Here is a 27,865-nt window from a genome sequence, read left to right as displayed (position 1 = left end):
GCAGGAGGAACTGGCAAAGGGAGAAAAGCTGCAGCTGCTTCCCAGAGCGGCGAGAGGAGCGTGGCCGAGCGAGGGAGCGGCCGGCGGGATGGTGACGGCGGTGGCCGTGTGGCTGGTGGCCCTGAGCCTCCGGGCTGCAGTCGCGGTGAGCTCTGCCGGGGCCTGGGACCTCCGAGGGGACCCCGGGAGGGGCGGGGACCCCCGCGAGGGGCAGGGAGCCCCGCGGGCCCGGAGCCGGCTGCTCTCCGGGGCGAGGGGACCGGCCCCTCTGCCCCCACCCCCAGCCCCTCTCTCCTGGCTTCCACCCCCTCCCTCTGCGCTCTCCTTTCTCCCCCCTCTCGTGGCTTCCAGCCCCTCTGTTCCTGCTCTTTCTCCTGCCCTCCCCAGCCCTCACGGCTCTCGCCCCCTCTGCGCGCAGCCTTTCTCCTGCACTCGTGGCTTTCATCCTCTCTCGACGTACTCTTTTCTCCTGCCCTTCCCAGCTCTACGCTCGTGGCTTTCATCCCCTCCCTGTGCGCAGCCTTTCTCCTCAACTCGTGGCTTTCATGCCCTCCCTGCACGTACTCTCTCTCCTGCCCTCCCCAGCCCTGCACTCGTGGCTTTCATCCCCTCTGTACATGCCTTTTCTCCTGCCCTCCCCAGCCCTTCGCTCATGGCTTTCATGCCCTCCCTGCATGTACTCTTCCTCCTGTCCTCCCCAGCCCTAAACTTGGGGCTTTCATCCCCTCTGTTCGTACTCTTTCTCCTGTATTCCCCAGCCCTACGCACATGGCTTTCATCCCATTTATACATACCCTTTCTCCTGCCCTCCCCAGCTCATGGATTTCATCCCCTCGCCTCTGTGTAGTTAACGACGCTGCCTTGCGCTTTCTTCAAACTCCAGTGTTTCTGGATTTGCTCTGCTGGGGACACAGCAGGGCTGCGAGAAGCCCTTTTTAGCTTTGGAAATCTCCGCTTCTGCGGAGCGGCAGCCACCAGATGTCATCTATGGATAGAGGATGGCTCTCCCACTGCTCCTTGTTTCTGCTCTGCCTGGGGAGGTCCCAGCCACAGAAATCTGGCAGATCAGCCTTGTAAAACTGCTTTGTTTGGTGCTCCAGGTCTCTGCTGGGGGCCTGGACTCCGCATCGTCCCCTGACCTCTGTGTTGGGTTGGTGAATGTGGGATATAAGTTTTTGTGGCTGCCTCTTGAGAGGCACAAAGCCCGAGTTGCCATCCCGTTCTGCTCTGGTGAGGGACAAGGACTCCCCTCATCTCCCATGCTTTTGGAACAGGTCCCAAGGAGGGCTACGAAGGTGCTCAGAGGGCTGGAGCACCTCCCATACGAGGACAGGCTGAGAGAGTTGGGCTTCTTCAGCCTGGGGAAGAGAAGGCTCCTGGGAGACCTTAGAGCAGCTTCCAGTACCTGGAGGGGGCTACAAGAGAACTGGGGAGGGACTTTTTACAAGGGCCTGTAGTGATAGGACGAGGGGAGATGGCTTTAAATTGGAGGGGGAAGGATTTAGACTGACATTAGGAAGAACTTATTCATGATGAGAGTGTGAGGCACTGGCCCAGGTTGCCCAGGGAAGCTGTGGCTGCCCCATCCCTGGAAGTGTTCGGGGCCAGGTTGGATGGGGCTTTGAGCAGCCTGGTCCAATGGGAGGTGTCCCTGCCTGTGACAGGGGAGTGGAACTGGGTGGTCTTTAAGGTCCCTTCCAACTCAAACCATTCTGTTATTCCCATGTGCGTGTGACAGACCTATATGCATGCCACTCATGGAGTCTTCTCTGGATGAGTTAGAAGGAAAACGTGGAGTGTGAGGCTTTATGTGAACAGGCAGGATCCTCAAAGTCAAAACCGGTGCATTTTTTTCCCTTTCTGAAAGGGAATAATTCATTTGAAACTTGTCTGGAGATGAACTACAGCAGCAGTTGGATAAGGAGTGGCTGAACGAGGCGCAGGGCAGGTTCTAAGCTGCTCAAACTACCTCCAGTTTCACTATACTGTGCTGGCTGTGAATTCTACCTGTAGGTCTGGACATGCACCCTTCTAGCCTGCATGGTAGCGAGTAGTTATGAGATGACTAAAAATGACAAGCGCGTGGCTATAATAAGCCCTGTTTCATGGGGAGAGGTCTCTGAATAAGCTTTCTACTGAATAAAATGGAAAAGCTGCAGTTAGTTAGGATAAAATTCCCCTATGATAAGCATTCCTTACTAGAAATGATGAGGGCACGAAGTAAATGCTTGTCTGGAAGCTCCTTGTGTGTAAGAGATGTGCAGCACTGGATGACGCTTCAGATTGAGGGGTTTCCTGTGTGAACATGTGGAACATGTCAGAAGTCTTTGGGGCTCTCCGTGGTGACTCAGTGCTGAGGCTGTTCTTCTCCTGGTGATCATGTGGCCTTTTTTCCCATGTCAAAATGTCAGTGACGCAGACTAAACTGCCTTTCCAACCCATCTGGCATTATGCTTTCGCATCAAGTGGCAGAAAACCTCTTGTGTTGGGTCCTGGGGTGGTTGTGTTGGGTTCCTGCTGGTCTGACTATTGGAAAGCGTGTTGGCACATCATTTCATCCTTCACTATTGCTGCGTGACTCGACTTGTCCATGTGTGTTGTTGTAGAAGTAATAAGAAGGAGCAAGAAAGTGGCCAAAGGATAGCTGTTTTCTCCTCCTACCCACAGGAATGGCGGTAGAAGTTCTCCTTTGTCAAAGTGACATTGCTCAGAACACCTTGTATGAGAGTAATCGCCTTCTTTGTTATGGAGGAGGTTGTAGCAAGGTGGGTCCTGGTCCCTTCTTCCAAGTGACAGGCGATGGGACGAGAGGGAGTGGCCTCAAGTTGCACCAAGGGAGGTTCAGATTGGACATTGGGAGAAATTTCTTCACTGAAAGGGTTCTCAGGCCCTGGCAGAGGCTGCCCAGGGAGGTGGTTGAGTTCCCATTCCTGGAGGTGTTTAGAAGACAAGTAGATGAAGTGCTTAGGGATATGATTTAGTAGTGGACAGGTACGGTCGGGCTTGATGATCTCAAAGTTTTTTTTCAGCCTAGGGATTCTATGATTCTTTGATTTCCTTGAAATAAGAAGGCTGATGCACCTTAATGGATTAACTTAGTGATTCTCGTAAATGGAAATATTTACATGGTGTAACCCTGTCATGAAGCCAACTGAGCCAAGGTGCATAGCCAGTTGCAGGAGGGCAGTGGACAATCCAGCCTGTATTGTGAGGGAAAACAGGGGTTTGATTGTTTCATCCGGTGTAGCTGCACGCTGGTAGTTAACGCAAACTTAGCAGTGCAGGCAGAACCTTTTTCCAGCAGTGATGTCATTCCTATCTGAATGTAAACTAATTAGAAGAAATTAGGTAGTCCAACTTGCTTATTAAACATGTAAGCAGTGGATAAGGAGGAAATACTTTGTTGTACACTACATGCAGAGCAGCTTCGTGTTATTTATCAAGCACTATAAACAGCACTTGTCTATCTGAACATTCGCTTGCTGGTGGCAATTTTCCAGTAAAACGGTGACTGTATTGTATCGGGTCATCCCTGACTAGAGCAAAGACAAATGGGTTGTGTTTGTGTCACATAAGGGGACTCTGGTGGAAGTTCACAGTCTTTTGTTCCACGTTTCTCTCTGTTTCAAGTGGCTAGAAATGCTAACAGTATTAATGGCAGCGCTCTGAAACTTCTGGAAACCAAACAATCCTCTCTGACAACCCAAGACAAGTTACAGCAAGTGCAAGAAACCTGTAAGGCTTCTAAAATTAAGCTAGTGCACTAACCTGAAATGTAGGCTGCTGTTTTAGCACCAAAATTGGTCCACTCTAAGTATGTGTTTTGCATTGCTAGTGCTTAGACGTCTCCGGGTGGCCTATATAGCAGCACTTTGTCCTAACTTCATCTGAAGTGGCTCTTGAGTCCCAAGAACTGTACTAATGCCTCTGAGTGGGACATTCCATGCTTGTTTGTGTCATCTGGCATCCAGGGAGCTGGGATTTTAGCCTATTACAGGGAGGAGAATGCTTCTTGGCAGGGAGAAGATAGGACTCCTTTCCCAAGGAGGTGCTGTCAGTGATAAAATGGCAGTGCTTCGGCATTGCAGTGTTAGAATTTTTGTCTCGGATGTCTCCTGCTCTTTATTAACACAGAGTTAGTAATACAGCACTCCAGAAGGCTGATGCAGTCGCTGAGACATGAGGTACTTCAAATGGCACTAGTCCCTCAGGACAATACTCGTTTGATGTTTAGGCATGTAAATGTAGGTGTTTGTGTGTGCTAGGTGCCTAAGCTCTCATTATAATCGTGGCAATGTAATCAGTGGAGCCAAAAAGAGCGATTATCTGACCAGCCCCTGCATGTCTGCTTCAAGGTGAGTTGCTTTGTCTGGGCATTGTTGACTAGATCCCATTTTGCCTATAAGGGAAGCATAGACACCTTTACTGTAGTGTCTTTGGCTGAGAATGATTTAGCAAGAAGTGATAGTCTTTTTATTTGTCCATCTTTTTTTATGGTAACACTTTCCATAAGCAGACAGACTAGGTAGGTGCTGTTTGTGTGCCAAGAAGACTAGCAAAGCAGTGGGAAACATCAGGTTTCTGCAAGAAGGACATCTCTCCTGTCTTAGTGTGACTGGACCAGGGCCTCAAAACAATATACCATAACCCTGCTCTGCTTAAGGCTGTGAGAGAAAATAGGGAGTTATAGTTGGGTCCTGTATCAACATTCTAAAGTGAGAAATGGCAGCAGTAACCTAAGTGCATGTATCTTTTGCGGGGAGAAGGTTGTGAGCTCTTGAGGAGGCATCAGGGGATTTTAGTATTTAAAGACTGTTTATTTGTGGATTACAAGTAAGGCACCTTTGTTTCTCTCTAGACTTTGATATAGGCAGTGAACTTGGAAAGTGGAAGTTGCTTTGACCGACAGGGCAAGGACTTCTGGTGTTTTTGATAGGATCACTTCTCTTCTGGGCTGAGAAGATAGTCTAAAATGCACAGAGCATGTGGTGTCCTCTTAGGAGTGCTCAGTGTCTGTTTTGCTAACAAGTCTGTAAGGTAGAGTTATCTAGTGTACTTCATTTGAACTACTGCTCTGCTAGGCTACGGGTGTACCACAGCAATGAGCTTTATCTGGCCTGGCTAGAAACCTGGGGTAGTGTACTTTCTACTGTGCTAGTGAAAAAGTACCTGCACTGTGAAGCCTTACCTCAAGTTGAGATAACATTTGGACCTCCTACAGGCAACTCTTGTGGAGCAACATCTGCTAATGTGGTGGTTTCCCAACCTCTCAGTTTCTCAAGCAGCGCTTGGCTGCAGTCGACGTTCTGGGTCTTGTGGAACCGGCATGGGTCCAGCGGAGTCTGTTAGCTTGGGCTCCTTGCCATGCTTGACTGTAATGTTTGTATCTCACCGCTGAGACCAGTCTCACCAGTGAGGCTTGCTTGGCTGGCTAGGAACCAGTGTGTTAGTGGGATTTGGATGGAGTTGGTAATAGAACTTCCCGTTGAGTCACTGGAGTTGCAGTTACAACTGAGTCATGGAGGTGTTGTAAGTCATAGCTTTCCCTGCTAGGCTTCTACTTTGAAACTCCTTCAGGTATTGATGAGTTGAAGAGCTCTTGCTGCTTCAATTAAGTGTTTTGCTGCTGTGCTCTCTGTCAGAACTATCTTCTCCATAGCTCTTGGTTTTGCAATATGGTTCTCTTTAATGTCCGCTTATTAGGGTTCAGGGCTCTTCTGGCAACTCAAAGGTCTTCAGGATTGCAGAATGACTCCTGACTAAATCAAAGGCAGTGACAAAAAATAGGGAATTGCCTGCCAACCAGCTTAAAATACTCATGGGTGTCTTGCTTTTCATGGAGGCTCTGTGTTCTTGTCATACTCCACCCTGTAACATTTCTGCACTGCCTGTGCAGCAATGACAACGTCTTGTACACCAGCCATGGAGACAAAGACTGACAATCTTATTGGGTATAAGCTGTCACCCAGCTTGCTGCAGGGTCGTGCAATGAGTTCTCTTGAGTGCCCTGGCTCCACCATACAAGCCGTAGCTGGAGGATGGGGGTTGCTTTTTGTCTGCCTGAGCCACATGATGGGGAGCTTATTGCCTCTTAAATGGAATGAAACCTTAACTCCGTTCCCGTTGTTAGGTAAAAGAGCTGAATGCTTTCTGGGCAACACTAGAGACCATGACTGTCCTGCACTGTACACAGGAGAGCTCTTCAAATCGGTTGCTAATGCTAGTGGCACGTCCCAGTGCTAGTACACATCCCAGTCGGAGACAGTTGGCAGCTCCAGTCGAGCCCCTTATATCTAGGGATTGCTAGACATGCAGATTGTATATTGAAGCCAGAGGTGGGCAGGGGAGAGTGGAGCCAGTCTGCCATTTGGAGAGCACGCTGTGATTAGCGTAATGATTTCCAGATGAGAGCTCTTGTGAAGCCCCGTGTCGTAGCAGCGGTACTGCTGTGGCTGTGTTGGTAGAGAGCCTTTATATGGTCCCTGGGGATCAAAGCTGGCAGCTACAGTGCTGTAGGAAGAGGCTACCTGGCTCTTTCCTGTCCCAAAACAGTGCCCTGTTACTGCCTTGTTATCGTAGAATCGCAGAATGGTTTGGGTTGGAAGGGACCTTAGAGCCCATCCAATTCCAGCCCCCCTGCCAGGGGCAGGGAAACCTCCCACTGGATCAGGCTGCTCAAAGCCCCATCCAACCTGTCCTTGGACACCTCCAGGGATGGGGCAGCTGCAACTTATGTGCGCAACCTGTCCCAAGGCCTCACCACCCTTGCTGTGAAGAATTTCTTCCCTATGTCAAATCTAAATCTTCCCCCCTCCAATTGTATTGTATGCTTTGAGACGAGTAGAGTGAGAAAGGTAAATAAAGATATGTATATATTTATATGGAGAGATGTATATCTGAATCACGTGCTGTTTGTTGACCAGCTCACAGCAGAATTTGGAGGCTGTGTGCCAGGACCCCGGGTGGTGGTCTGGGAGACTTGATGCCTGTGCTCTGCAGAACCACAGAAGCTCAGAGCAGCCTGTCTGTCTGCTAAGACATCAGTCTTGGGGAAGAGGGTCTCTGGAGAAGAGAGAACTTGTTAACCCATTAACCAGTTAATAGGTATCTTTAAGGACAGAGCTTTCTGTGGTTTGAGGGATAAGAGGACTAGAAGCCCAAGCTAGAGGACGCACAAAGCTTGGTTGAATTAACACCTAATGCAAACACTAATATATGGGGTTATTTTTTCACTCCCCTCGCTGTGCTCTATGCTTATGAAACTCACACAGTAATAGAGACTCACACTGGCAGATTCGATGGCCAAATGAGATTTGTCCACCTTACTGGTTCTAACAGGGTGTAAGTGGCACCTATGTGGAATGGAAAAGTGGCTTGCATCGAAACTTGCCTAACAGCCCGCAGCTAGACAGCTCTGACTTCTAAATCTCCTTCTGTCCTAGCGGAGGAATCATCTAGATCCGTGACTACTTTCCCATCGGTGAACAAAGCACCTAACAAAAGAGGCTGACTCTGGCATGTCTGGGCAGTGGCAAAGGAGTGTGCTGCTATCGTGCACTTACATCAACTGACTCATGGCCTCGAAGAGGAAAGCTGCTAGTTTAATCCTCCACCAGCTTCAACTCTGCTTTGAAGCGTGTTTAACTTGCAGCAAGTTCCTCAGACAGCATCTGTAGTCACACTGAGCTGTGAAAAAGCGGTGAGCTTCTTGCTGTGGAAGCTGGAAGATGCGATTTTGAATACTTAGAAGTTATTAGTGGCCTCAAGTTGTGACAGGGGAGGTTTAGATTGGATATTAGAAAAAAGCTCTTTACTGGAAGAGTGTTGAAGTATTGGAACAGGCTGCCTACGGAAATGGTGGAGTCTCCTCCCCTGGAGGTGCTCAAAAAACCTATAGAGACAGCACTTCAGGACATGGTTTAGCAGGCACGGTGATACCGGGCAGACAGTTGGATTGGACTGTATGATCCTAAAGGTCTTTTCCAACCATAATGTTTCTATGATCACTGTAGTAGCTGAAAAGTGCTAAATGCCTGGTTGCCCCCACCTCTCTGCTATGTAGCCAAAAGATCCACCAAACCTCCATACAGCGATTCTAGTGAGTAAACTGGCTGGATGCTAATTGTCCTGCAGCCAACTTAAATACTTAGAGTCCCAGTTGTATCATAAGTCTTATTTTCTGACCTGTCCTTTAACACTCTTCCTGCCTCCTCAGTCTGGGGTATCTTCATATGCATTATTTGAGGGTTTACCAGCTGGCAAGGCTCAAAACCGTGCCAGAGATCATTCTAGTAATTTGATGGTGTAGATTGTGCTCCAGTGCCCGGGGACGTTCCCTGATGTTGTTTAATTTTCTATTATGGATGTAGCTAGTGGGTCGCTGGCAGCAGGCCCAGATAATTATGAAATTGTGAAAACTGCAGTATCCTGTAAAAGAAAGTGAAAGTTCATAATGGAAGATCACGACTCTCTCATTGAAAAAACTGCCTTTTTGGGTGCTTCAGGAGGATGAACAACTACAGTTGCACGATAAATCCTGCGTGATCAATGAGCTGAGGTTTGCGAGGTGGATACTACAAACCTGGAGCACCAAAGTGTAGTAGTGATGGTGCTGGCACATGCCAGTGATTCAGCCTGGGCTTTTGGAATTAACCTGTAAGGTGGTCCTTCAGCATTTTATGCTTTACTTTTTTAGAGATACATTGTGCTGACCAGAGGTGGTAGTCTGAGTAGACCCAGAATTTTATTTTATATGAAATATCTTTAAGATAGTGGTGTTTGAACAGTCTCTTACAAGTCTGATGCGTTGTTACGCAGCGCCTAGCTGTCCTGATGGTATTCCTTGCAAGAAACTTGACTAAGGGACAAGTTGTGCTAGGGATAACTTGGTACTGTATCACTTTGTCTTGCCTTTCAATTTTTAGTACTGTTTTATTGACTTGTCTTAATGCCTGACATTCCATCAGAGGTGACATTAGTGATGTCTCTTCTCTCTTCACAGTATGATGTGTAAAATGCAGGGATGTAAAAATTGCAGCTTAAGTTTTATAGTTGCCCATATGAGGCACGAGAGCAGCTAGACTCCACGTGTGGTAACATCTTCCCCCTAAACTCCAGCCCCCTCGGTTGATTTGGTGACTGCTGTGAAAGAAGGCTGTGGGGAAGATAGATGAAAAAGCTGAACACTCCGAAATGAAGGTGTGAGGTAGCTGAAGCTGGTATCTGTTGCAGCGAGGCTTGGGTAACAGCTCAGATGAGAGGGAAGATCTCTTATTTATCCTACCTCTATAACAGTTCCTAGTTCAGGGCTCCACTCTGCAGATGTCACCAAATTGCAACTGAGTGACTCTAGATGATAATCGATTAGTTTAATCCACTAGGTGTTTGGTCAAGCAATGCCTGATCTTTATTTCTGAAATGAGTAGAACTATAGGTGAACTGGAGCACAATTGCAGCAGCAGTTTTTTAGAAGACTTTTTCTGATGGGAGGATTTCATTTGGTGCTTCAGCTTTGAAATGATGCTTCAACACCCTCATGACTCAGCTGGGAAGTACACCAGCAGGCTTCCATAATCCCATTCAGAAGTTACATAATTTAACTGTAAACGGGGCGGTAGTAAGCAACTGCTGTCAGAACTTTGTCTTACTGGCAGGATTGCCAATGCTTTTGTAAACCTGAGCACAGAGACCATTAGTGTCCTATGAAGAGACACTGGAAGCTTGATCTTTGCACCATTTTACATGGGTAGATCACTTTCTGGTGGTTATGAGCACGCATATTTCTCAAGGGGAGTTCATGCAGTCTGAGCTATAGAGTCGTCTAATGACCTCAGTTGTAAGGTACCCTTAAGGATCGTTGAGTCCAGCTCCTGTCCCTGCACAGGACAACCCCTGCATTCACACCAGATGTCTGAGGGCATTGCCCAAGTGCTTCTTGAATGTTGTCAGGCTTGGTGCTGTGTCAGCTTCCCTGGGGAGCTGTTCCAGGGCTCCATCACTCTCTGAGGGAAGAACCTTTTCCTGGTGTCCAACCTAATCCTCCCCTGGCACATGTTCCTGTGGTTCCCTTTGGTTCTGTCATTGGTCACCAGAGAGAAGAGATCAGCGCCTGCTCCTCCCCGTCCCCATGTGAAGAAGCTGTAGACCACAATGAGGTTCTGCGTTAGAGGAATTCAGTGAAATGTAGTCCAGCCTCTGCCCGAAAGCCATCTGGCCTGCTGCTGCTTATTCCAATGCGATCAGTAGTACCCAAAACTCTTACATGCTGTTTTTCTTTGGCACCTGCATACAGGAGCTGCTAAGACTCTGTAGAAGGAAAGGATGATGCTAAAACTGCCCCTTCAAAAAGTCTCTTGGGATGGGGCAACAGAATAATCCTGATCTGAGATGTGGCTCCTGCTTCTGGTGGAGATGTTTCGGTTCTTTTGTGTGTGGCTCAGTCATGCTGGTGTAAATCATAGAATCACCAGGTTGGAAGAGACCCATCGGATCATCGAGTCCAACCATTCCCATCAAACACTAAACCATGCCCCCCAGCACCTCGTCCACCCATCCCTTAAACACCTCCAGGGAATGTGACTCAACCACCTCCCTGGGCAACCTGTTCCAGTGCCCTATGACCCTTTCTGTGAAAAATTTTTTCCTAATGTTCAGCCTAAACCTCCCCTGGCGGAGCTTGAGGCCATTCCCTCTCATCCTGTCCCCTGTCACTTGGGAGAAGAGCCCAGCTCCCTCCTCTCCACAACCTCCTTTCAGGTAGTTGTAGAGAGCAATGAGGTCTCCCCTCAGCCTCCTCTTCTCCAGGCTAAACACCCCCAGCTCTCTCAGCCGTTCCTCATAAGGCCTGTTCTCCAGCCCCCTCACCAGCTTCGTTGCTCTTCTCTGGACTCATTCAAATGCATCTGTTTGGCAGGGATAACTTCTGCATTATAAACCATCTTGACTTAGTCAATACTGCAAGGTCCTGTGGATAAAACGGACCTGATATCCTGCCTTATAGTGTAGGGAGAGACTTGATTTCCTCACATCCATGCTGATTTAATTGAAATGGTGAGGCACAGAAGCAAACACGAAAAGTGCATCTAGCCGTGTGTGTTAGCGTAAGACCTGCCAACGCGCAGGAACTGCCCTACATAGGATTGAAACCAAAATCCAAAGCTGCTTGTGTGGTCTGCGTCGAGCCCAGCAACTGGCTGCTGATTGAGACTTGCAAGTTCCTTCTTAACAGACTGACGTATGACTGGTGAGTCTTGCTGTGCAAGAACTTAGTTTCTTAGAACGAGTTAGAGCTTAGTAACGGGGAGCATGACCAAATTGGAAGGGAGCTGTTGAATGCCAACTGGTGGCTCGTTTTGCTGCCCAAGTGTATCTTTCTTCTGCAGCTCCCTTGCAAAGATAAATAACAGCACCAAGGGATCAGGTTATGGGGTGTGACGGGTCCTGCCATCTGGTGCGCACATGTGAGACAGAGACAGGGATGGTGTCTCTTCAAGCCAGGCAGCTCTTTCTGGATCTTTCCAGCTCCACATTGAAGAGCTGATGGATCTGGGGGTGTGCCTGAGAAGGGTAGTTGGTGGTGCTCTAACTAAGAAGCCAGATTTATAATTAAATACGCACACCCCAGACACCTGTGACCTCTGAGTGCTGTATGGAAAATATAGATTGTTGGCTAAAAAGCATTTCACGTGCACTGGAGACTTCGCTGTGCCTCCTTCGGGAGAAAATGTGGGTTTTACAAAAGTGATCAAGAAGGCCTTGTCTCGAATTGTTGAGTCTCAGGCTTGTTGTCACGATACAAAGGACTTCGTGTGTGTCCTGTAGGGTAGGCTATGAGCAGACAGCTGGGAAGCTAAAGAGAGTTTGATAGCAGCAGGCATTGTAGCTGGCAGGTGTTTCTGCCACTAAGTGTCAACAAATAGAAAGTGATTTTTGTTGTCTTGTGCACAGGCAGTTGCTTATAGGGTCTATCTAGTTGCTATAGAATATATCTTCCTATAAAACCTCAAGTCTGGGTGTTTCCCCTGTAAATTTATATAACTAATCAGAATACCTTGTCTGCTTTTCTATTGTTATAAGGCTACCAAATAGCCTGCTTTAGCTGAGACCTTGACTACTCCAGGGTTGTGAGCTCATCTTTCTGCTGAAGTTTAAGTAACTTCCTAGCTGCTAGGAACCAGAAATACTGCCAGTAAGCCCTTAATTTGATGATACATCAGGGCTTTTTATCTGAAACTTGGATTTTGCTGACCTAGTATAGCACTGCAAGCAGTTTGGTCAAATTGGAAACGTATATTTCTGTAGTTAATAGAGTGAAAATACTTTGATGATCCTTCAAGAAGATCTTGCAGCTTCATCTCCTGGCTTCTTGGCACATCTCACGCTAGGTAATTACCAGAGTCTAAGAAGGAGAAGAGGGAAACTCTCAGGATTGAGATAAGAACCTTGGTTGTCTCTCTAGCCATGTGCCTGGATGCTGAAGGCTGATGTATTTACTCTTGCCTGGTAATAATTCTTGGAGGCAGGACGTTTTCCTCCACCCCGAGAATCCTGTGTAGCACGGTGATGATGTCGCTTCTGATTTCTGGGAACATATCTGTTCAGATTAGAGCACTTGGGCAGCTGTAGTGTTGCCTGTGGTAGTTTGCTGCCATGCAAAATCTGGCATGGGGCTTGTTTGAAATGGGTAGTAGTCCCACCAGCCAAGTTATATGGCATAGTCTCCAGGAAATAAGTTTCCCTGGGACCAGAGACACGCATGTGTTTTCCTGCTGCTGCTGAGAGGCATCGGTGATTTATAGTGTGCCACCAGCCTAATTTGAAGACTTGAGATGCCATAGATCACGTCACGCTTTCTGATCTGGGGCTTCCTGAGCTGAATGTCTGAAGATGAAAAGAGCAAGTTGTGCTTCTGTGGATCCGAAGTCCTTGAACTGCCTGTCTTCTGTCCTGATGTTGATGTGCTGCAGGCTTGTGCTCTGTTCTGCAGTGAGAACCTCAGCAAGAGGAATGTGTGGGGTTGAGCCTCTTGGCATCCTGGCACATGGCCTACAGCTGCACGGTCACCAGTTTGAGCTAGCAGGCCTGCTGGAGGAAGACAGTCTCAAATGGGATGAAGGGAGACACTAGCTGCTTTGGAGCTCTTCCCTCAAACCCAGTCTTGGGCCTCATTCATCAGTCTCAGGGCCATAATGCTAACTGGTCTGCTTTACTAGAAGCTGGATTGTTTCTTAGCTTTATGGGGAGAGGAGACTGGCTTCTCCAACCCATGCATGATGTCAAGGAGCAATTGCCTTGCTGGGAGGTCTCGTGGTTCTGTAGTGAGTTTCACTGCAGAGACAGTCCTTGGTGCTGGTCCTATAGGACAGGGTGAGTGGGTGGCAAGAGATGAATCATAGAATCATTAAGGTTGAAAAAGGCCTCTAAGATCATCAAATCCAACAGCCAGCCCAACACCACCATGCCTGCTAAATCGTGTCCCAAAGTGCCATGTCTGTATGTTTTCTGAACCCCTCCAGGGATGGTTACCCCAACACTTCCCTGGGCAGCCTGTTCCCATGCTTCACCACTCTTTCAGTAAATAATTTTTTCCTAATATCCAAACTAAACCTCTCCTGGTGCTACTTAAGACCATTTCCTCTTGTCCTTATTACTTGGGAGAAGAGACCAGCATGACCTCACTACACCCCGCTTTGAGGTGGTTGAACAGGGCAATAAGGTCTCCCCTCATCCTCTTCTTCTCCAGACTAAATGATCCCAGTTCCCTCAGCTGCTCCTCATAAGACTTGTTCTCCAGCCCCCTCACCAGCTCCGTTCCCCTTCTCTGGACGCTCTCCAGCATCTCAATTTCCTTCTTGTACTGAAGGGCCCAAAACTGAACACAGCATTTGAGATGGGTCAAAGACAGGAATTTGCACCTAGGTGCGAGCAAGATTGTTTGTTCATGGCAACAGACGTCCACATGATGGGAATAATTGGCTAAGGGTAAGGACTGGTTTTGCTGGGACTGCTCTTGAAGACATAAGGTCAATGTGGTTTTATGCTTTGGAGGGCAACACTACGAAGTTCACTCTCCATTTAAGGGGCTAGACATGCTGATGACTTGTCTGAGGTGAGTTGCTCAACTTCACCTTCCTGAACTCCGCAGCAGGGGCTGCGTGTGTGCTGTGATCATGCTACATGTTGCAAACTAGCCATGTCGGAATACGTGGTAGCCAGGGGGCACGTGACTGTGCTACTGCTGGAGGAGGACGAGGAAGGGACAGAGGCAGAGAGGGGCCTTGAATCCTGTCACTTTTAATTTCTTCCGTCAAAAGGGTCATATTTATCTGTGTTGCGGTTACCAGTATCCATGAGTAGTGGGGTTTGAACTACTAGAGTCCTTTGCTGGATGGATTTCTGTTTCATAAAGATTTTCTGACCTGCAGCATACTCCTTTCTTAAGATTATTTTGTCGTGGTTCTCGGTACAGGGCAGCCCCACCACTGGCTGAAACAGAGCAATTCCCCATCTGTGCTTTTCTAAACAAGCAGATGAACTGGCTGCTGCTCTAAGACTGAATCTTCTCTGCCCGTTTTGCCATGCTAGGAAGTAAGATGTGCTGGTGACTTGAAGTCGGAGGGTTTTAAGACAAGTTAGTTTTGTTTGGTGTCAGCTTAGGCAGCTCACTGCTCATCTCTCAGGTCAGCTGAAATGGATTGAAATTAATTCCTCAGGATGAACTGGAGCTGTTAGCTGTGTTGGCATCACTGAGCTGCACCTACTTTACACAGCTCTCTGTACGTTAACTGTGGCTTTCTTGTGCCATCTGAAGAAATGAATGCCTGAACTATCAACTGTGTTGAAGAGCTGCAGGGAGGGCTCTTTAAAGAAAAGCAGTCATAGCATGAAACGGAACTGGCTGCTTCTCATGAGATTAGCTGCAGGGAAAAGAGAAAGTAAACTGTATCTTCAAAACGCAGGCTGCCTTGAGTGTGGGAGACAAAAGGTGCCTCACTTTTGGCCATGTTGTGACCACCTGCACCAGGCACTGATGCAGAGTGAAGCTGAGCACTTGTTGTGAGCCTGAGCCACGTCTGTGGGTGGATTGACCTGTTGGTGAGATTCAGTCTTTGGCCTTGGCTGGAAGAAGCAGGTTGGCATGACTGAAAGCAGCTTGTTTGATACATCCTCCAGGTGAAAAAGGAGGAGCACGGGCTCTTAACTCACTTCTCTGTATTACTGAAGGACTGACCAGGCTTCTAGTGGAGGTGGCTGAGAGGGAACTGCAAGGCAGCTTGGCTCCTCTGCATCAGGATCCATGTGGTGCTCTGTACAGTCCTAGCAGCACATGCAAGTGATGTGTTCTCACTGATGCTGCGTGTGCTGCCACAAGCTTCCCTGGCTATGGTGTCCACAAACCTGTTGAACTCCAGCTGCCTCTGGCTTTGCTCAGCCCTCTCTGCTGGAAGGACACGCAGTATCCTCCTTGTCCAGTACAAAAAGTGCAATCATACCTCGTGTAAAGCTCTGGTGGCTCAAGACAAAAGCAATACTACTGCTTTTAGAGTCATAGAATCACCAGGTTGGAAAAGACTATGTTTTGGAGATGAGGAAGGAACCTAAAAGCACTGTTGTCAGGCTTAGGAAGGAACCTTATCCATCATTAACGATGGATACTCTCCCTACAACCCTTCTCCTTGCTCCTTTCTGTATAAACCTGTGGTGCCCATTGAGTGAGCCTGCGGTCTGAGGGTGGTGATGTGCGTTTCCATGAAGCGTGGCAGCGGCAGGGTATTTTACCACCCCTCTGCTGCAAGGTAGGTGAATGTGTGTCAGCATCCCAGGAACCCAGGCTGTGGTTCTCTATGCAGCCCTGGCTGCCGTGCTCTGTTCTGTGCCAAGACAAACACTTGTGCATTCATGCACTGAGCTGGATTGGTGAACTGGTCCTGCTGGAAAATTCTTTGCGTGATGTTTTCTCCTTTCTCTCTGCTTTGTTTTGGTGGTGGGTTTTTTAATTTTTTTTTTTTTGCTTTTTTTTTTTTTTTTTACCCGATCTGGTTCACCATGAGTCTGCACAAACAGCTTTGCAGGGGATGCTCCAGGAAGCGTGAAGTGACGGGGTCTTGTGGGAGGTTGTAGTTTAAAGGGCCCTGCCAGCGTGAAACCCAAGCTGATGGCGACAGGCTGGTTCATTTTTGCTCTTAGCATGTGTTGATTGCTGTGTTTCAGCCCTACTTAATTTAAAAAGTCACAGTATGGAGAAAATATAATGCTGATTGGGCATTAGTCTTACCAGGTGAGCCTCTAGAAACACTGGGTCTGTAGCTGCTGTGCATGTAGAGTAGCTGGATGCTCTTCTTCCTTGGCCACCACATCTTGTTCAAAGGATCAGAGCATGCTGCAGCTGTGGCCACAAAACTTCACAGAGAAGGAAGTTCAAAGCCTAGTGGATGGTGGGCAGAGTTTACAGTCTACTCTGGTCTGCCCATAGTGGAGTAGATCCTAGAAGTTCTTGTCCTGCTTTGGGTTTCACTGCCTAGAGAACCAAGTACCAAGAGGTGGCTACTGTGTGGTGATCAGCTGGTTCATGCTTCAAACGAAAGAAACTGCTGTTGCAGTTAGGTTCTCTCCCTCACACACGGTCCCCTTCTCAAGTCACCAGCCAAAAATAGAAGAGTGGGCCAGTAAGAACTCAATTAACCAGGATTTTCCAGATTTCTTTATGCTAATCATGATCTGATAGAGAAGCGGCCAAATTAACTGGCATACTTACCTCTTCCTGCTGAAATGGCACTTAACTTGCAGAGCAGAAGAGCATCCTTTACTTCCCACTTGCTTCCCTGTGGAAAGAGCACCCTGTGTGCCACTAACCAGCCTTACTCCAGCTGACATAAACTGGTGGATGGAAGGTTGGTGATAGTGAAGCATGTTGGTGCACAGCAAAAACTCATTGAGGGAGGGGGGAAATGACACCATCTGAAATAGTAGTGGACAGGTGTGGTTGGACCTGATGAACTCAGAGGTCTTTTCCGACCTGGTGACTCTATGATTCTATGGAATAAGGAGGGCAGATAGTTGTGATGCTTTGAACAGCCTTGATTGGAAAACCAGCCAGGAAAAAAGAGCTGCTTAGGTCTAGCCTATCCAATCCATGGGCTGTTTGTGGAATGGTTTGTAGCTGTCTTTCTGATCTTTACCCTGTGCTCTATCTTTGGCTGTTCTAGGAAGATAAATACTTCATTAACCTGCAGGGGGGTCACCAAGCAGTACTGGTGCTTATCTTGAGCAGTGGAGTAACGAGAAACAACTGGAAGAGCATTTAGCTTTGATGGTGCTACATTGCTACTGACCTCTGATGTAGCAGACTTGCACACAAGCTTTACTTCTGACTTGCCACATAAAAGCATCAGTTCTGTTTCAGCTACTCCAGTATTTATGGCTGTTAAAATTGAAGGTGTGCATGATCAACTTAATGTTAGCGGTCTCTCTCTGCAGAAGGAAGGGGATAAGTGAGGATGCTGGTGTGTTGTTTTCTTTTCCTCCCTTAACCATTTAAGCTGTTGGAAAACCATGGACAGCTAAGAATGCTGGGGTTAATTATGTGTGGGCTATTAACTGGAGAATATCAAGGTTTAACAAAGCTAAAATTTCTTTCAGCAGGTGGTTCTGTCTTCCCACACGCTAATGTCAATATTTTGAGGTTAGAGGCTGTTCAGCGTTTCTGTCAGAGGGACTAGCTCTGCTCTTCACTATACAGAAAAAGGTGAAAGACAAACCTTTCTCTTTTTAGAGCTGTTCAAATCCTTGCGAAAGTCATTTTCTCCAATGTCATATTTAGTAGGCAAAACAGAGAGCAAGTGTCTGTCTTGTTCTTATATACCTCTCCAAACAAAAGCAAGACATTGATTTTACTTCCCATAAAGTTGGCAGATTTTGCAGGATGGTCAGGGAGTTGTTTGAGGTGGGAAAGCTCATTACAGCTCGTTCCTTTTTAGCTCAATAAGAAGGATTTATTAGGAGAAACGGATGTGCAAATGTAACAGCATTATTCAGGTAATGGAGGATTTCAAGTGTTTTTGACACTGCTGAAAGAGGCTGATCACTAACTAGGATTAATAAGAGTGGCATACAAATCATCCTTAATCTAGTTTAGGGCTTGTAGCAGCTTGTGGCAAAGCCGGTGTTTTTGCTTACCTCAAAGAGCAATTTGGAAAAAAAACCACCCTTGCTTCATTTTACATATACCGTGGCTCCAAATTAAAGAAATGTGGTTCCCAGTTTGGACAGGGCGAGATCAACTAATAAACTACAAATCACCCGTTCATCATGAGAGAGCACTTCAGATCTGTGCTCTAGCAGAAGGGAGCTCCATGGCAGTGGATGGAATAAAGATTCATGTATTGAGATTGCAAGCAAAACCAAGACTGAAGAATAGTTTGAAAATATGCCTTTAAAAAAAAAAATTTGGAGTATGTCAGACTTCTGGAGCCAATAATATTGCTAATGAGTTGTGAAAGTCTGACCCATTCTTGATTAAAATTGAAGATGCCACTAAGCAGCTTTCTGGTTGCCACAGCAGAGCTGAATAGCTATTGTTCTGCAACAATACAGTGCTCGGCAAGAGCAGAGGCTGACAGTCTCCTCAGGGTTTCCTCTAAACAGGCTGCTTTGATACTTGGGGAAGGGGATCTTCCACTGGTTAATGGGAACTGGTTGGTGCATATCAAAAATGCTGTTAAAAATGTTACCCCTCCGTGCAACCAAATTCAGTGGCATCAAATCAAAAGGGCAAGGCAAGTATTTCTAATCAATTGTCTGAGTTGCAATTAAAAAAAAAAAAAGTGGGGGAAAAAAAAGAGCTTTTTGGGTAGAATACATGAGATAGCATTAGAGATCCATCAAAGGATTCACAATCTGGACTTAAATGTGTTCATACCACCTCTCTGGCATCAATTATCGTGTGAATGGTGGTCTGCAAATAGTCTCAGTGGACAGAAAAATAAACTGGATGATGATGGAAGTAATTTCTAAAAGCACGTCCACATTAGCTGACTATATCTAACAGTGTGATAATAAAATTTTGAGCTGAAGTTGTTGGTAGAGCAATCTTGTTTTAAGCTGGAATTTATCTTCAGCTCTTTCATACGATAGTACAACCTGGTGATTCAATCTGTGTTCTGAGCCCCTAATCCTCTTTGCCCCCTCAAAACCTTTCTCATTGGTGTAACTTGGCTGCAATAAAAGGTCATGGTAAAGCCTTGACCATGAGGTGTTTGCTGTCTGTACAGCACGGTCTGTCTTCCTGATGCAAACCCAAATAAGTTCAATCCCTTCCAATGCTGTCCTGAGTCAGTGTTTTATACTAACCTTGCTGTGCCTGAAATTCTTCAGCAGCAGATCATTGTAGAAGTGTGACCTTTCTGCAGGACTCGTATTGTGTGGAAAGGTTATTGCCTTTCATGCCTACTGAAGCTGTGGCCCGTGGAGCAAGAGCTCCAGTCTTTATGCACTGTGCACTTATAAAATAAGGCAAATATTCCTTACGGCTCATGTTTCATGAAGCTGGATGATGTCATGATGTTGTATAACTTCATGGATATTCTGAACTGCAACTCCCAGAGGAGCAGCCTGGGACAAGAACCTTTGGGATAACTAAGTAGAAGGACGCATTCAGCGCAACTTCACTATGTTCTTATGTAAAGCCCTGGAAAGCAGACTTTATTAATCCTGAATCATACTTTCTATTAGTCTCTTGAAGTACAGTAGCCAACCTCAGGACCTCGTCCGAGTTCAACTTCATGTTTGCAAGGTGGCTGCTGAGCAGCATGTGGGCAACTCTACACTGGAACATCGCGTGTCCCAGTTGGTTTAGACTGGGCTGTACTGGGCTTTCCTCCTCTGAGGAGCACCTAGCTATCCCTGCTAAGATACAGGAATCAAACGAGGATTCAAACGAGTACATGACAAAGGCTGTGGAGAAGCAGATCTTGTAACAGCCTGGGAAGAGGCTAAAAGCTCAAGAACTGCCATTTAATTTCCTGGCAGTCTGTGGTCCTTCCAGGAGCATTGCTAAGGTCTGCAGACCATCAAATCTGTCCAGGTCTTCTTGGAAGTCCTGGATGAGCTACAACTGAAGATTCAGATTTAGAGGGAAGTTAGTCTTAATTCTAGATAAAGGTGTATGGTGACATGTCATGAACTGTATTGGCAGTCCCTTTCTTCAATAAAAAGCTGGAGAAATTGCTTTCTTAACTGCTCCAGGGTAGAGTCTTCCCACCGGGAGAATTCACCCCTCCTTTTGCAACACATCCCCTTTTGCACTCAAAACCAGGCTGTGCGTGAGAACAAAGGACTGTGCTTGAAAGTGCAAGAAAGGAGGGAGAAAAATGGTCAATCATCAATCAAAATTGTGCAATTTCTAAAGTCAGGCGTCACTTCTTGAACGTCCTGGAAAAGGGAGCAGAGTTTGGGAAGCCTGGCAGTTCTCTCCATATACTTTCTGCACTGACAATCTGTACTCTTTAATATTTGAAGTGTAGCAAGATCAGCTTGCGTGAATCGCTGACCTTTGACACTAGAAGAAAAACATACAGGAAGTACTTATCTGACCTACTTTCCATGGATGAGTGGAAAAGCACAGTGCAAACAAGCAGGGACAAACCTAAAAATCCAAGTTACCTCCTGACGTGCAGCTAAACAAAAAAATGGAAGGGCAATTTCTTCTTAGAAATCACTCTAAATTATGCCTGCAGATAGTTGAGGAAAAGTGGTTTGGTTTTCCCTGTAGAGAAGGGACATGCTAAAAAGTTTAATGTCTATATAAAGCGGTTTTTTGTTCTTACATTTTGTTATTTAAGAAAAAACCAATCTAACTACACCCATCACCTAGAAGGGGTAAGATGAGGGGCTAGATTAAGTTGGTGGCAGCTTGTATACTTTGTCGTCAGAGAGTGTAATGGGCTAGTTAACCACCTTGGGAACTAGCTGTTCTATGGAATTGTGTGGAAACGGGTAAGATGTTAAGGACGGAAGAGAAAACTGAATATACCTAATGTCTTAGAAGATTGAAAAGGAGCTAAAGCCAACAAATACAGCCATGTGGTTAATAAAGTGACAATGAGAGCACTCTATTACTTTGTTTGACAGATGGCACTTGTGCTGGCTAACTTCTTCCCAGGATGAAAATGAGTGTTATGGTTATTTTTAAGTGACACTGTTAATGCAAGCTAGACAAATACACTGGGCCTGGGTGCAAAGTTGGCAGGAATATATGTTCTTTTTACATAACAAAATGAGATTTCACACTCCCGATAAAGCCACGATCAGCTTGGATGATGCAATCCAATCCAATCCTAAACTTGCAAATGGAACAGTGCTGGGAAGGGACAACAAGGGCATCTTGGGGATGGGACAGAAGTCAATTCTGGAAAATGGGGAATGTAGTTGTTTGGGAAAAGTTGACGTTCGGAATAGTGATTTATAGGATTTTGGTTTGAAACCTGAGAAGGGAGACTGACTGGATTAGGTAATGGTAGCCCTGCAGAAATAAACCTGAGTCACGCAGAGTGAAGCATGTACTGATAATAACAGTGAGTGTTTACAGCAGCAGCTAACAAGATGCATGAAGTAATCACTGTGCTTTATTTAATATCGTCACCTATGGATGTCCTGAACAGCTTTGAATGTTGTGTGTTATGATAAACAGCTGCAGTAGAACAGGGGTTTATCTGTTGTTTCAGCAATTGAACTTCTGTGCTGATTAGTGTACTCCTTGAAGCATAAATAGAGAAAGCTCAGGGCTGTATTCTGCACAGAAGGCTGGCTTGAATCTCAGGACTTAGTCTGAGTGTCCACACTTATTAAAAGGGCATCTCGTTCTACTTCCAGTTAGATATTGTGGTTTTAGATATGTGAGCAGTGATGGAAGGGCTCAAAAAAGGCAGAGAATCTGCGCTGCTTTGTTTTCCTTTCCGCTGCTTAGAAGTAATGCAGTAATTCACAGTTGAAATATAGTCACGAGCAGTCAGAACCTGAATCAGAAGGGTTATGTGTGTAAGGACTGAGCGTCAGCTGCCACTAGGATGCAGCTCTTGATTTCTTCTTTTCCAAAGCACGTGCAGCCTGGAAGAAGCATAGAGAAAGGAGACAGCAAGACTGACTTTTCCAACACCAAATAGATTAACCAGAACTATTCTTTTGGAGAGGAGGGTGGAATGAAGACAGATAAAAATGCAGTCCAAACTAAGGAAGTTTGTGTAACCTTCAGGAGCCCTTAGAGGACTCCGCATAAGCAACATGATAACTTTAAGTAATCTCATCACTAACATGCTTTTTCCCCTTCTCTTTAAAGCAAACTACAAATCTGAACCTTCCTCCTGAAGATCTTGATTCCTCTGGTGATGACGACGATGCATTCTCAGGTTCAGGTGCAGGTGAGTTATTACCATTTGTACTGTTAATGCTTGATCCTTCCAGAATGTGGCAATCGAGGTCATGATAAGCATCCAAGCTCAAAGATGGGGAGGGAGGAATTGCACCCCTCAGAGTTTGAGAGTTAGGAACAGAAAAAGAGCCTGTTCTGTTCATCTTGTATTGCCTCAGATACTGACAATTAGGAGAAAATGAGTTGTGGGAGACTGAAAGGGAGCAGAAGCAGGTATACTCCACATTGCTGCTAATACAAGATCCCATGTAAAGAATGATATGAAACTGAAGTGATTCTCTACTCATGGCTAAGAGAGACCGTTCAAGGGGCTTTTGTCCTCTCTTTTGAGCTCGCAGGAGACACCATTAGAGGGTGTGTAAATCCCAGCCTGCCAACATGCATCAAATGCAAGTTTTATCTGTCATCAGATGTGCAAGTTCCTGTGGGCTTTTTTTACAAAGTGGAATAAAGGGGGTTTAGGGTGAGGGGAAAAAGGCTATTGGAATGATTACTAAGCTGCATGAGAGACCTTTGGGGTTCAGTGCTGAAGTCAAGGAGATGATACTGAGGAAAGAGTCTACTATTGAAAGCAAAGACATGGTATCCTTCTCCTTCCTTCCAGCCACCTCCTTGGATTTTAGATTAAATTCTGCAGGAATAAGACCCTGAAATCAGTGCCAAATATATCAGCAACTAAAGGTGTTGAGTATAAGTGTGGCTGCTCTGAGTCATATAGAAAATACTTATGGGGAAGGTCGGGTAACCATCCTGAGCAACCCGTGTACTGAAAGCAGATATGCCCCTTGTTGACCTGTCCACAGACTAGCATTTTATGCCTTGGGGAGAGGCAGATGACTAAAGAAGTATTGCTGAATTGTGCATTGGTCTATCCCTTCCTTATTCCACTGAAAAAGGGTAAAGAATTACAAACTGAACAGCTGCTGTTGCAAAAATTGGCTATACAGGCTTGCTTACCATTTTTTTTTTTGTTTTGCAGGTCCCCTGACTGACCAGCCTCATGTCTGGAGAATCCCAGGAGAACTAACTAATTCCTCATTATTGTCAACACCAATGAATTTCAACGAACAGCCATTTCCTGGGACTGAGAGCCGAACTGAAAAGGAAGTAATATCTCCTTCTGAAACTAGTAGTATGGTGACAGAGGAACCAGTTGTGGCTGTGAAGGATGAAGGATCCGTCCTGGGCACACCTGACGAGAAGCCAACAAATGATGTGGTTACAACAACAGTGAGAAGCCCCACTACTCACTTTCCTTCAGTGGTTCATGTAACTCCTTCAGATGCCTCAGTCACGGTCTATGAGCTGGAACCTCACATCCCTAACTCTGATGTGCCTGACACTGAAGACGTGCCTGGGCCCCACCCTACCGTCCATCATGAGGGAGACGTCACTGCTGCCGCTATGACGACAGCTCCAAAGGACGTTGTTCCCACACAGGAGGAGGTTTCTGAAGATGGCTCTGGAGACCCGGTGAGGACTAATAGCTTTGACGACCTTTTAAGGAACTTGGCTTTTCGTAGTATGTAGTAAGTTGATTTTGCAGGAAAGGGTGCTAATTTGTCAAAAACAATGATTGATTTAATCATTTATATTGGTGGAGGGATTTAGGTGAGAGAAAGCAAAGCTATGGAAAGTCCTCAGTAACAGACATGTTGAGAAACATGAATAACCTGCCTTGTATGTCCCAACAGGGAGACTTCATCTTGACTAAAGAGGAGGATTTGGCTCCCACCCCAAACTCAGAAGTACCGTCTGACTCTGGGAGGAATGCCAAAGCAGCAGGAGCCTCGGGAATTATGGACAGAAAAGAAGTTCTTGGAGGTACCTGATATTCTGGATTTCTAATTGGTAAAAGCAGACTCTTGTAGGAGTCTCCTAGGCAGCAGAAGCTGTAGTTCTGCAAGTACATCTCTGAGCGTGAAATTCAACCTTTTATGTTAGAGCTCTGAAATAAGGGTGAGGGTTCATCGTTCTGTGTTGTCAAAACCCTAACAGGGGCAAATATTAATCTGCTGATAGCAAAGCAGCAATCACTAGTTATCTGGAATTTTCTGCTTAAACCTATTCTTTTGGTCCTCTCAAAAATCACAGTAAAGCTGCTCTAACGCTGCCTGGGTCAAATTCCAAGAGTAGAATAGCAGCCTTGCATGGTTTGCAGGACAGCCCAGTGGGAAATCTGCTTCTCTAGGTTTGCCTGAGGTAGTGGAGCGGGTTCTTGGGAGCGGCAGGGTGAGCGGTTTGGGCAACAGGACAAATTGATTTCTGGAAGTTACAGAGTCAGGGGAGTCACAGCAAGGAACAATCTGGAACTTACAGTCATACTAGCATTTTCTGGTGTGGTGTCTAGAGTAATTTGTGGCTTTTTCCCCCTTCTAGGTGTTATTGCTGGAGGACTGGTAGGCTTGGTGTTCGCAGTGTTTCTAGTTGCATTTATGCTGTACAGAATGAAGAAAAAAGATGAAGGCAGCTATTCACTGGATGAACCAAAACAGTCTAATGGAGGATACCAAAAACCACACAAACAAGAAGAATTCTATGCATAAACACTGGTCTTCAGGACACTTCTTATTCCATCTTTTTTGGACTCTTCTCTCCCTGCACGTGGACCTCCTAGTGTGCTTTGCATTTAAACTTAAGCCATATGATCATTGGGTTATTTGCCCTTACCACTTTGCCACTGGAAATTTTATAACTACAAAATAGATCTGGATTCATTGAACATTCCCCGCTTTCTTGCACAACTGTTTTTTATTTTATGGTTTTTTTTAAACAGAAGTGGGACTGCAAGTTCCTAAACTCACTTTGGTTTATCTAAAGACTGCTGGGGCAGGCGATGGGGAGAAGATAAGGGAGCACTGTATGTATAAGCCTCTTGATATTTAGGGAACGGGCTAGCAAGAATAAACAATTATCAGTGCTCAAATTCTGTATAGCAGGGATTCTTACTATTTAACTCATAGATGTGTTGTAAGTGTAACAAATGGCTGTGCTGCGCAGACATTTGGTACACTGAAATCTTCTAGCTCTTTCTAACTGCCTATTTGGAGCACTTAATGCCTATGAAACATCAAGCTGAACATGATTTCTACTGAGAAGAGGTGAGGAGGGCAGGGTAAGCAATTGATTGTCACATGGTTTTAAATAATGTATATTTCAGAGTCTTTATCACAGACTAGGAACCAGATCCTAACCAGCTGGCGCATATGCTAATACAAAGCAAACTCCAAAGACCTCAAAACTGGAGAGTTCATTTTACCAGTAGCATTGGACTGTCCCACTGCCCTCTTGGTCTTTCTAGGCTTAGGTAAGAAATAGTTTTTTCTAAGCAGTCTTATCTCAGACATTCCAACTTTTTTGGGTGCCAAATCTAGGCTGGGCTCTCATGCTGCAGATACTCTCAACCCGCGCTACTGTGTAGTCGCAAGGTGACTGATTGTGTGTTGTAGCACCTACCTCTCTGTGGCTGTCTCGGAACGTGGTCTGCCATCTAATGCCACAGAATAACTCGGTACGCAGGGATGGGAGGTGGAAAGCAGCATGTCGGGACTTTGCAGCTAAGGAGTAGAGAGGCGTAGCATCTGAAACAAGCCTGATGAGGGCTAGGTGTAGATGGCTATAAACATATACAACAGTTGGCATGCTTGAGTCTCACAACTTGAACGGTGGTTCAGAAGCTGTTCCTGCACTTTGGAGAGAAGCAACTCCAGGTATGTTAGACTAATAAGTGCCAGAAAGCACCTCTTGAGGAAAGTCCGTATGCCTTGAAGCTGTTGGTGGTCAGTGTCCTGTCAGATGCCAGGCACCGAGATGTCATTGAGGATCTGGAGTTCTCTTAGAGTATCTCAAACCGAGTGAGAAGAAAAGTATGGTGTTCTGCACAAGCCTTACTTCTGCTCTGCCTTTGGTTAGCTTCTTGTAAGTTCAGTTCCTCATCACTCAGGAGGTATGGGGTGGTTGGAGGAGTGTTTACAACTGATGTAAATATTTGTACTGTTGAGCCAGAGGGAATGACTGGAGAATATTGGAAAACATTGTGACAATTGGTACAAATGTTGCATGATAACAGTAAAACTTAAAAACCTGTGTAATTTAAATGAAGTATGAAACACTCCTGAGCTGCTATGCAGCTACAATTGGTGCCTTCTCTGCAAACCCAAGACATAAAAACCCCACTTCTTGATACCAAACTCTTCTTCATGCACAAGTTTTCCTTGTGCATGATGTGTAGCTGTCTGTTTATTAACTAAAGCTGCAAAGTCCATTATGTCTTTTTTTTTTTTTTCTGGATGAATTTTTATAGGTTAATGCGATGACCAGATGGTGTTAATTTCAGCTGTAATTCTTTGCTTTGTATAGGAATGTAGAAATGTTGTTTGATAGGTTTTATCTATGAAAAGGTTCTTGTAAAGCACAGGAAGATAAAGTGGTGAACTTCAGTTGTACCTCACAACCTTGCTAGGGGGAAAGGAAAAATGTATATTTTGGTAGTCTAAACTGACAGTTTGTGAAACAAACATGACATTCTGTGTTATTTAAGTGGTACAAATGGAATATAAGTTCTAATGAAGATGCAACATTTGGTTATCTGTATGCCATGTAAAGGTATACCGCAATAAATGGCATTTTGGCAAGAATGGGTCTGATCTGTGAACGTTGCTCTATACATAATACTGCACAAAATGGAAGTGGTTTTCAAGGCTGCCCAGGTCTTTGAGGAATTTGGACTCCAAGTATGAAATGTGAATTTTGATGCTAAACATATGGAGGCTCAGCTAACAATTGAAGGGGCTAAGTGCAGGCTGCTTTCCTCTTCCCCTGCCCTGGATGTCCGGGTTGCGGTGAGTTGCTCTGCCCTGGGGCAGTGGAGTGGGATGTGAACTGGCTGTAGTGGAGACTTGGATGAAAACTCTCTGTGTTAGAGCCCTGCAGCATCTCATGCTCGTTCTGAGATCTCTTCTTGCTTGTGCATTTTGTCACCATCTCCAAAAAGGTGAAAAAAACGTTGTAAATCTTTCACAGGGCTCCCTCTTGCTGCCTGTTTTCTGCCTCTGGGAGTTTGAGAGCAGAGAGGGCTGCAGGAAGGAGAGCTCCAACTCTTTCTATTAAAATGTGCTTCCCAAGACCAATTTGGAGATTGTATCTCCAAGAAAGGAGAATAGAACAGGCCTGTCCTAGATGCTGTGTTGTACAACATCAGTTATACTAGAGCCCAGTGCCTTGTTTGGGAAGAGATGGAGCAAAACAGAAATAGAGGAAAAGATCCTTCACAAAACAAGAAAGTCAAAAGTTGCTGCCTGTCTGAGTGGATCTTATTGTAGTGTATACAATTATTCCCTTTTACAAGACTTTGAGCTGTATGAAGATTACTTTAATTTTTTTTGTTCTGGAAAATAGCCACTGTGTTTTCAGTTTATTATCTCCTTGCCTACACTGGAACCA

The 27,865-nt window shown here is 45.8% G+C and overlaps 1 protein-coding gene across 1 annotated transcript; it reads left to right on the top strand.

Moving 5' to 3' along the window:
* Nucleotides 1–39: 39 nt before the first annotated feature.
* Nucleotides 40–27,060, top strand: SDC1 (syndecan 1). Its single transcript, XM_069850724.1, has 5 exons — nucleotides 40–145; nucleotides 22,331–22,412; nucleotides 23,403–23,896; nucleotides 24,118–24,247; nucleotides 24,803–27,060. The coding sequence occupies exons 1-5, from the start codon at nucleotides 89–91 to the stop codon at nucleotides 24,967–24,969; spliced, it is 930 nt and encodes a 309-aa protein (XP_069706825.1). The 5' UTR covers nucleotides 40–88; the 3' UTR covers nucleotides 24,970–27,060.
* Nucleotides 27,061–27,865: the final 805 nt, after the last annotated feature.

Source organism: Phaenicophaeus curvirostris, chromosome 2 (assembly GCF_032191515.1).
Source record: "Phaenicophaeus curvirostris isolate KB17595 chromosome 2, BPBGC_Pcur_1.0, whole genome shotgun sequence".
Lineage (NCBI taxonomy): Eukaryota > Metazoa > Chordata > Aves > Cuculiformes > Cuculidae > Phaenicophaeus > Phaenicophaeus curvirostris.
This window is presented reverse-complemented; position numbering and strand designations above follow the sequence as displayed.

Excerpts from the sequence above, each read along its gene's own strand:
- SDC1 (XM_069850724.1), top strand. The coding sequence starts at position 89 with ATGGTGACGGCGGTGGCCGTGTGGCTGGTGGCCCTGAGCCTCCGGGCT. Across the intron at positions 146-22,330 it reads GCCTCCGGGCTGCAGTCGCG|CAAACTACAAATCTGAACCT; the intron begins GTGAGCTCTGCC and ends TTCTCTTTAAAG. Across the intron at positions 22,413-23,402 it reads ATTCTCAGGTTCAGGTGCAG|GTCCCCTGACTGACCAGCCT; the intron begins GTGAGTTATTAC and ends TTTGTTTTGCAG.